At 29.4% G+C, this 10,266-nt stretch overlaps 1 protein-coding gene and 1 long non-coding RNA gene across 2 annotated transcripts; one reads left to right on the forward strand and one right to left on the reverse strand.

Annotated features, from left to right (window-relative positions):
* Positions 1-1,011: 1,011 nt before the first annotated feature.
* Positions 1,012-7,909, forward strand: LOC139772234 (dynein axonemal intermediate chain 7 homolog). The gene is made up of 15 exons (XM_071705743.1): positions 1,012-1,245; positions 1,794-1,969; positions 2,361-2,547; positions 2,800-2,940; positions 3,144-3,218; positions 3,300-3,499; positions 3,674-3,852; positions 4,269-4,538; positions 4,927-5,088; positions 5,180-5,333; positions 5,644-5,929; positions 6,255-6,350; positions 6,510-6,731; positions 7,022-7,129; positions 7,522-7,909. Exons 2-15 carry the CDS (start codon positions 1,896-1,898, stop codon positions 7,660-7,662), a joined length of 2,295 nt encoding a protein of 764 aa, XP_071561844.1. The 5' UTR covers positions 1,012-1,245; positions 1,794-1,895; the 3' UTR covers positions 7,663-7,909.
* Positions 6,254-9,107, reverse strand: LOC139772237 (uncharacterized). Its single transcript, XR_011718089.1, has 3 exons — positions 8,223-9,107; positions 6,495-8,095; positions 6,254-6,391 (listed from the first exon to the last, which is right to left on the reverse strand). It is a non-coding gene; the product is annotated as an uncharacterized lncRNA (long non-coding RNA).
* Positions 9,108-10,266: the final 1,159 nt, after the last annotated feature.

A 10,266-nucleotide genomic window follows, 5' to 3' on the forward strand; every position in this document is an offset into this window, starting at 1 on the left:
GAGAGAGAGAGAGAGAGAGAGAGAGAGAGAGAGAGAGAGAGAGAGAGAGAGAGAGAGAGAGAGAGAGAGAGAGAGAGAGAGAGAGAGAGAGAGAGAGAGAGAGAGAGAGAGAGAGAGAGAGAGAGAGAGAGAGAGAGAAGGTTCCACTACAACTAAAATTAATAAATTTTAAATTGATAATCAAACTATATAATATATTCACGAATAATTAAACGGAAATGATAGACAAAAGTGATAAACAATTCAAGCTATTTACGCAATGTTCAAAATATTAATTATATCAATTTTTATATGAATTTAATTTAGCTCAAGATAACATCTTAAGCGTTCTTTCAATATATATCGTCACCTAGTTAGCCCAAACCCCGTAGAATAATGATACGGAAAAATCAAAGTCAAAAAGTGCATTTGCAGAAAAATATCACATAGACGATATTGTTTATTTACAATGTGACAATAGTGACAATATGTACATATACAGGGTGTCCCATTTTAATCTTTCCACGTAATTATCTTCCGAACTATTTGCTCGAAAAAATATTTTAAATAAAACTTCTTTGTTTCAAGAGACATCTTATTATGGACATAAATCTTGTCTAAGTAGAGATGCCTCAGAGATTTCAAGATAACCTTTATTTTTTTTAATGGAACTCACTAGTTTTTATTTTATCATTTTTTCCTATTAATCAATTTAAACAACTTTTGTCTGAAACTTTTTTTTATTTGCCTAATATTTTTTTAAATATTTAAGAAAAATTCGGTGTAAATTGTTCAATATTTAGCTTACGATATCTTAATAATAATTGTTTGTCGGAGAGAAAAGTGGTATAGAACTTTTTGACTTGATTATTTGGTCTCAAGAATATGCCATGCTGTTATATAATAGTGCCCCAACTTTTGTAAACACTCATGTATGTTGTAACATAATTTATACAATAATATTCTATTTTCGGGCACTATTGTAACAGCATGTTTGCTGTTCTTACATTAATTTATTTAAATCAATCGAAATATGTTCTTTATAGAAATGAAAATTATATTCACACTTCTGTCTATTAATTTGTTTTAGTATGTCTTCTTCTCGTATTATAATTATTGATTACAGTTTTGACTACTGATCATCGAGAATGGACTATCAAACACTACCAAACGAATAATAATGGTTGTTACTAAATTTTTAGTAGTGGAGGGGGGCAGCTACACACAGCTTGTTTTAACTACGTGAATGGAGTGCGACACAGAGAGGTAATTCTGTTCTCATAACCTAGCTTATATATTTTTAAACGTCACCTAGAAACATTATTTTCTTTATTTTTATATTATTGTACTGTATTTTGTATTGCTATATAATGTATCTAAGATTTATTACCATGTAATATATCTAAGATTTATTATCGTATAATGTCTAAGATTTGGAATAATATTATTGTATATATAATCTTGTAATTTATTATCCATGTTATATAAATGTACTTTGTTGTTATTATATTGAAAAAAAGACATAAAAAAGATACATAGAAAGGTATTTAATTTTAATAGTACTTAATATTCTGTATTGTTTTACTATTATTATTTAGTTTCAGTCTTTTATAGAAATATCATTTAGATTAACGGCAGAAGCATGTCTTGTTATATTTCTATTCATCTTTTAATTAGACTCGTAAAATATAAAATTACATTTATTGTTGCTCTCTGATTTAATATTTTTCAATTTTTACACATACGTAGAACATTATAAATGCAATACAAAATATCGCAACTAATAATAAAATACTAGACGTTTTACTTTGCAGGTATCAGTTGTTGCACACGTTTTACATAAAAATTTTATTAAAATAAAGGATAATTATATCGTTCGATCGATTTAGCCTAAATAACCTTCAGAGATTGAAACAATGGCTAAAAAAGCACGCAAAGCGTTGGAGAAAGAGCAAGCGGCATCTGCGGCCGCTGAAGCTGAAAGACTTAGGTAAAGCTATTTACAATTAATTACAGAAAAAAATTAAATTAAGTTTGATCTTATTTAAATTACATAGTCCAATAAAATAATTAACACAGAAGTCAATAATCAATAATTATTTTTTAAATTTACACTTAATGTAATAGGGTAATATAATTGGTATGGTGGTAGCTTTTTAAATAACAAGAGAACAAAAACAATTTTTGATTGTTTGTTTTGTTAAATTTCTTTATATTAATACATAATACATTTAATACAAAATATCGATCAACTTATTTTTATTCATTAAGAGATTTATTTAAATTAATGATATCAATAATGTGTGTTGATACATGAAAATATTTACGTACATTATACTGTAAGCTTTTACTAACATATTAATAAAATGTTCTTAATAAAGGTTGCAGATGATTAAAGATATGCAAGAAGAGATTCGATTGGAAAAGTACAATACGGAGAGGCAAATATTGCTCGAAGAACAAGAAGCAGTGATGCGAAAAGTTCAATTGGAAGAGACATTGTGCGTGCTTCACGATTACAAAAATGCATTTAGAAAATATTTAGCTGCTGCCGAAGAAGAGGAAAATGTAAATATTACCTTCTTCTCTTTCGCATATTTATAATAAATAAATATATGAAGTATTTATGTGCTATAGATTTTTTTATGTCGTTAATATATACAGTGCATTTATTAATATTTTTGTAACCATTTATTAAATCACTTTTTGAACAACAAACATTGAATTAAGCCTAAATTATAAGATTTATTAAACAGGTTCTTGCACATAACTCACGCAAAGTCATAATACTTTCAATTACAAAGAAACAATTATTTTCAGTGGACTAGATATATGACTTGCGATGGATTGCCAGACCCTGGCAGTTTATCCGAAATGAATACCTTTATGTTTTTATGGTCAATGGAAGACGAGAAAGTTAATATGAACAAATTTATTACAAAATACAATATTATCATCTATGTACGTAAATTTTAAATAATTAAATCAATCAGTAATTCTGATATAATTAAATACAGACAATTGTTAATTTGTAAAAGTGTAATAAACAGGTGGATATTTTTACATTTGATACGTCATAATCAATTCAATAAATAGAGGTAGTATTTATAATGTCTTAATTTTTACCTATCATAAAAATAACAATTAAATATTTTCCTTCACAGTTGTTGACAAAACTCAACGAAATAATACGATTCTCTTTAACCAGCTCACCAGATTATATAATTGAATGTAAGATGGTAAGCAATAATATTCGATCATCTTACTATACATATACTATACTTACACACGTAAAAAGATTAAAGTTAAACATTTAACAGATCAGACAACGATTTCGTGATAAGCTTCAAGAATGGATAGACGCGGCGTGTTATTCACTTTTGCGTCAGATAGAAAGGGATATGGTCCGCGAGAGCATAAAAACGGCGAGATACACTAAAATTTCCGATCAAATCAGTTGTTGCATTTGGGCTTTAATAAAATTGCCTATTGCACTTAAACAAGTCACCGAAAAAGATCGGCACGTATTAACATTTAATGATTTTACATATATTATATGTCATATATATATATATATAACATATATAATATGAATGGATATGCTTCTTGTGACATATTATATATTACATATGCCATATTAACTTAATTCGATAGATGTTGACTTGTAACAATTGATAACATTGCATTTTGACAGAAAACCTATTGAAGTTCACTTTGAAGAAATAGAGTTGACTGTTAAAATGCCCATAGACATAGATTGCTATTGTATGGCGATACGTGCATTATGGGTAAAGTATGACCATTACTCTGATTCCGCGATCTCATACGTCATGCCAAAACTACCGGAGGAATATGAGAGCATGTATTCCATAGGTACAACCTACAATCTTTTTTATAAATTTTATTCATTTATTAGTTTGAATAAGAACTAAAATTATCTCTTACGCTAAGTTAAAAAGTGATATTGTAAAATTAATATAATAGTGAAATTATAAAATTTGAAAAACTTGTCAAAAGAAAATGGTCAACGAAGATAAAATTAACAAAAAATATAAGTTAACAAAAATAACAAATTATAATTTATAAAATATAACAATGAACAAGTGTTTTACCGGTTTTCTTGAATAATATCACATGTCCACATCATACATATGTAACGTGTAACATATGAAAACGTGTTCTATAAAAGTATTATACTATGTAGAAATGTATAAATATATTATAGACATTTACGTTTCTATGAAGAAATGCGAGTGTTTTAGAGTTCTTTCTTCTTGTGCATGCTTCAGATTTTTTTACCTATTGTCAAAACGAGTATAATACAAAATTGAAAATACGAGAGGAGCAGGTCGATGGCCGTCGTCTTCGAATGGAGGAAAAGAAAGCTATACTTGAGAGAATGGAGAATCCGCCAGTCCCACTCCCTACGAAGCCCGAAAGAAAAGGGAAACAGCCAAAGAAGCCGGGTATTCAAGGAGCGAAACGTCCGGAACCAGAACAGGAACCGGAAAAATTACCGTATCTACCTACACCAGATGAGATAATTCTACAAAGAGAAGGTATAAATTGCAATTGCAATAGGTGGTTGATATACTTATCGAAATTTTGAATTCTTAATTTCAATATACACATTGAGAAGACAGTAATTAAAAATATGTTAAAATAAATTACTTCCTATGTTATACTTAGTATGCCATAACATTGTCAATATAAATATAATAAGAACAGAAGGAATAAAAAGGAGAAACTAACACATTTTTAAGACAACTTTTTCTGTTGATATGGGTTGGAACATTTAGACGTTCAACTTTGTGACAATCAATTCTTTGCTGTACTAATTTATTTAATGTTATTGAATGCTTATTATATTTTATCTTAAAAAATTGAAATTATTGTAACAGTGAAGCTATATATCGTCGAGAATAATATTGTTTCCTATTCTTTCAGATGAAACGCGAAAGGAAATTAAAAAATTACTATTTATGCGCTGCGAAAAGACGGAAATAAATTTGCGAAAATACAGAATACTCGGTGGTGCATTACACATCGATTTAGTTTACCAACCGCCGCAACCCAAGGACATGAGAAGAGATATTACGCTCACCACTTGTGAGCAATAATTATTTTAACTACAGTAAAACTTATAATGACTTATATCATGTAATGTTGTCTTTGAATGTTAACATTACCTTCTTTGCAGTGCAAATTCCCAAAGAACTGAAATCCGTACCGTTTTTCAAGCCGTATAAGGCGCCGCCTCCGGCACCCGATTCTGAAAGAACACCGGAAGTAATCGAAGCTGAAATGAAAGCTTTGGAGGCCGCAATGGAGGCATTGGCTCTAGTAACTTTAAAGTACATTTTTTTTAAATAAGTTAATTACAATCAAAAATCGGATGCAATAATAGTGAAGTATAAGTCCAAAATTATCACTATATAACTTAAAATAAGAAAATTAAAAAATAAACAGTTTTAGCGAAGATATAACAAATACGACATAACCAAGATATAATGCAGTATAACGAGTTATGTATAATTTGGAATAGAATACGTGTTAAGTAATAAAAACTGTATACTATATTCCGTTATTATAATCAAATATTTTTTATCTCAGTTGTATCTCATACTTATGCCAAATGACGTTTCAATGATTACTTCTTTACAGGCTTCCCAGCTCTATTATTTGGTTTGAACCGCCATTAGTGGCACACTGGATACCTGAGAGGAAAATATGGTCTACACAGGATGTGCACGATATCAAGTACAACGAGGAGAAGCAAACTATGACGTTTAGAACCGGCAGATTAGGCGTCCACGGCCTCGCTACTTTTAAGTTTATTAACATTCCCTTTCAAAGTTGGGAACTTAAACCTGAAATTGGTAGAAATGCACGCGGTGGGATTGTGCTCAATGTGTCCGCTGCCATCGTTCAAGCAGAATTCGTAGTCAGGGTAGGTATTCTATTCTTTAGATTGCTGATAAAATTCACAAGTGGGTCGGCTAAATAATATAGATATGTAACATTTAAATTCGTGCGAATGACGGACGTATAAGAGACAAACAGTTTAAATATTGAATGATATAGAAGACAATGCGAAATATTAATGTTCTTTCATAAATGTAAAGAATATTGTTTCATGAAGGTGTACTTCTTTATTTAACTTATTTTATGAAATCTATGTAGAACATCATTGTTACTATTTCATCCGGTTCCGGTAAGGCATAAATTATGTCAATATGTTTGTCATTAGCGTATACATTCTTTTGTTTTCGTAGGAGGACTTGGTTTGCTTAAATTCGCTGGCTGGTGGTATGTCAACGGCGCTTAAAGAGATTATTGGAGAATACATGAAGCTGCATATTTTGATTGAGGTAAAAATTTTTCATTTTTCCCAAATGGTCTTGAATTGTTTCTACAATAATGCAAAAAGTTTCAACAAATGAATTACTGGCACCACTTTTATAAAATTAAGAGATATTTAAATAATAAATAGTGATTCTTTATTAAGATAATACCTTCTTTTCTCGCAGAAGATGCGCGACGCTGGATGCGACCTATTTCCAGAGCGAGATGCCTTCAGCTATGTGAAAGCTCTTCCGGTGAAGCATCCGGTAACTGAGAGACATCTACGAGAATGTATGGCTCTACTTTGTACAGCATATACATTCTCCTGGTCCCGCTGGAATGCTAGTCGAAATTCCAGAGAAATCGTGATACAATTTAAAGAACTCCATGGATGCGTCGCAAAAGAGGTAGAGCATTTAATTAGTTTTATTGAGAAATAATACAATAATGCGCTAGAAACTAGTTGCAACGTCACTTAAAATTAATAACAGCTCTAGTTTTGTTTTTTATTTACTTCTCGTTTTTTAACTGACATTAAAAAGAGAAAATATTGTCATATACAAGAGAATATGTACGTGCTTATTCAAAAAATTAAGTTTTAGTGCTAAATAGTGAAGTCTAAATGTAAAAATACTTTAAATTTTTTACTAAACTATTACATTTCTATGTACATATATAAATCTCAATATTCTTATAGCGAACAAATTTAACTCTTTTGATAACTCCCTTGCGAACGATGACAGTATCCTGCACCGAAGTGAGCTCGGAATTTTCCAATGTACCGTTAGATGGTGAGACCTCGAAGGTAACACAAGATTTTTAAAATATCAAAGAATAATCAATTATCAGTTATTAATAATTTACTTTATCAATTTAATAGATGTAAATATATGCATATAAAACAGCAGAAACTACTTTTTGAGCATAAATATATATATTACCTTATAAATATTTCCAAAAATTTTACAAGGAGACGATATAGAAAAATAGTTATTAATAAAAGTTAATGTAAATTTATTATTTAGCTGTATAGCATGTAAACTTTATAAGAAATATTACGATATAAAATATACAAGAATATAAAGTTTGTTAATATTCCTTGAAATAATAAACGAGAGAAATAAATGTAGGGATAATTAAATATATATATATATATATAGATATATAAAATGACTTGAAAATGTGTTTTTTTAATAGTTTTATGCTGATTTATATCAATTGGCACTACATAATGCCGGAATAAAAAGCCGTATATTGATGAAAAACGTCTCCTTCAAACTTGTCAATACTGTCGCAGAACTTCTAGGTCGTACTAATGTAATCAATATGTCATCCTAAGAATTAATTTCAAGAGAAACGAATAAATGATATCTTCCAGTATATGTGTTTATAGACTTGTATCAAATTTCATTAAATGTAATTTTACATTAAATCGACATCTATTCTTCGTTTGCTCGGAGATTGACCCTACGACTTGTAGACTTATAAGCTTTGCTGTTATTGAGCGTATGTGTTTGTCACTTTATTGTAAATATTACTATTTTCTATCATATATTATAATAAATTATATAATGTGCTTATGCTATGTATTGGATATATCTCTATCTGCCACGTTCTTTATCATGTTTCAACTCAACATATGTATGAAGACTGCAGATTTGTCTATAGGGACATCCTTCGTGATACTAAGGCCTATGCGAACAATATTCTGTGCGTCTACGATCTTCATTTGATTCGATAAGTAGTTATAACGTCAGTCGTTTTATCCTCACTGAAGCATAAATACGCTATGATTTTATTGTAAATATTACTATTTTCGAATGCACGTAATACTTCTACTAACATTTCAGAAAATCATACAATAAGAAGTAATATTTTATTACGAAAGTCAAACTTACATTTTAATTCCACGTTTCCAAGTTATATAGCTATCATTGCTTTAACCGGCTGCGTCGACGGGCATGTAATCAGAAATAATGTAAGGATCAGATATACCGCCAACTTACATCCTAACCGGGCCATTCATATTGTCGATCTTATCCTTTCACAGGTTTATGCGATGTCGATATAACTAGTGAGGGCCTAATTATTGCGCAAAGCAATGACTCGGAATAATCGCTATCACTTGTTCGGCCAGTTTTTTTTACTAAAAGTATAGATGTTTGGCATGGTTTCCAAATATTTCGCTGTTAATATTCGAAGAATAATCTAAGAAGATGTTCGTCGATGAACTCGACAACTTTAATTGTTTTGTTCCAATCATATATTTATTTATTTTTTATTCTAAGAGATATCAAATTCTCTTCCACAGCAGGGGTTTATCAGTTTGTGTATAAGTCAAATTAACGTGCAATAGAATCTTAAATTATTTATGCAACTCAAATATTAGGATATTATTTATTTTGAGAATTTATTTTAAAACAATAGGTCTTAATTAGTACGTTTCGCATTCGGCTGTTTTGGTGAATATGCAAAGTCCCGAAAAAAGTGCCAAAATTTGAAAAACTCGGGCATAGTAAAGAGTTTGAAACCTTTAACAATTAAATTAAATTCGTGTCTGCAACGATATATATTTCTATTATAATTTGTACACACATACAAAACATTTTTCCAGTTAATTGTTCAATTTTGTAAGTGTAAAGTTTTTTTACAACTTTTATTGAGAAATATCCAGACAAACATATAGAATTATTAGTAAAGATTTTATTGTTCAAAAATATATTTTTATAATTACTTGCATAAAAATATTACGAGAAACTATTATTTTAAACAAAATAGAGAAATCTTACCATTAATTATTTCATAGACTAAGCTAAGATGCAAACATCCCGCGTCAATCGAGTACTGTTGAAAATTGCGTCTTTTTTTGAGCGATTCATCAAATCTGACACTTGCTGCAACGTGGAAAATTATGGACACTCTCTCGATCAAAATTGTCCAGTCAGAGGGCAGTAATCCTAAGTTTTTAGCAGCTACATTTCCAGGTATAGGAATAATCTGATCAAAAGCAGATGGTTCCTTGCTTCGTAGTAGGTCGAAAAGCTAAATGAATATCAATTATTAGAATGCATAATGTTACATTTATTTTTCAACTTCATTCAATTTTAATTTAAAAAAAATCTAATTAGATAGAAAGGAAAATTTAAAAAATGAAAAGATTAATGTAAAAATATTGATCCAGTATAAAAAGAAAAAAAGATTTTTTGTTGAATTTTTTATCTTGATATATTTATATCTTGATATTGGAAAAAGTTAAATAAAAACAATGTTCTTTTTCCTAAAAAACTATTTTAAATTACTTTATTGCATTTTCCAGCGTCGATCAGCGCTGGTTACCCGTGATCGCATATTAAATGCGATATTCAAGAAACCGCTTTGAGTGAAACTTGATTGAAAGACTTGTGTTTCTTATTTTTAAGTTAACTCTCGTTTCTATAAGAAAAGGTTTCTACTAATTTTGAAGAAGAACTTTATCTCTTAAAATATTTCTACTAATCATAACTAAACGAATTATGTATACGATTCAAGCTTTCGATTTGATTAAAGTTTCAAATATTTTTATAATTATAAGTTAACAAATTTTCTTTATCAATAATAATTTAATTATTGCATAAACATATATGTGCACTCTTATGTTGATCTTACCTTGTTATTTAACATATTTTGTTAATCTATTGTTGACACTCAATCCTTTCTTGGACCGTATCAGCACAAAAAAATATTTCTGTCACGTCAGGACATAATCGCAAAAGCTTTTCAATAAGAGCTTTGCCTAAAAACCCTGTTGTGCTCTAGTGATAAATATTGAGCGACATGCACATGCACATCTGCCGCGTTCTTTTCCGTGTTTAAACGTAACGAAAGTAAAATCAAGAAAGCATAAAAAAATAATGTGTATAACTACATCCGAGATGGCAAATACGAGGTAATGAAAAATATTAT

Source organism: Temnothorax nylanderi, unplaced genomic scaffold (genome assembly GCF_030848795.1).
Source record: "Temnothorax nylanderi isolate EJ_2023f unplaced genomic scaffold, tnyl_v1.0 TNYL_tig0047_pilon, whole genome shotgun sequence".
Lineage (NCBI taxonomy): Eukaryota > Metazoa > Arthropoda > Insecta > Hymenoptera > Formicidae > Temnothorax > Temnothorax nylanderi.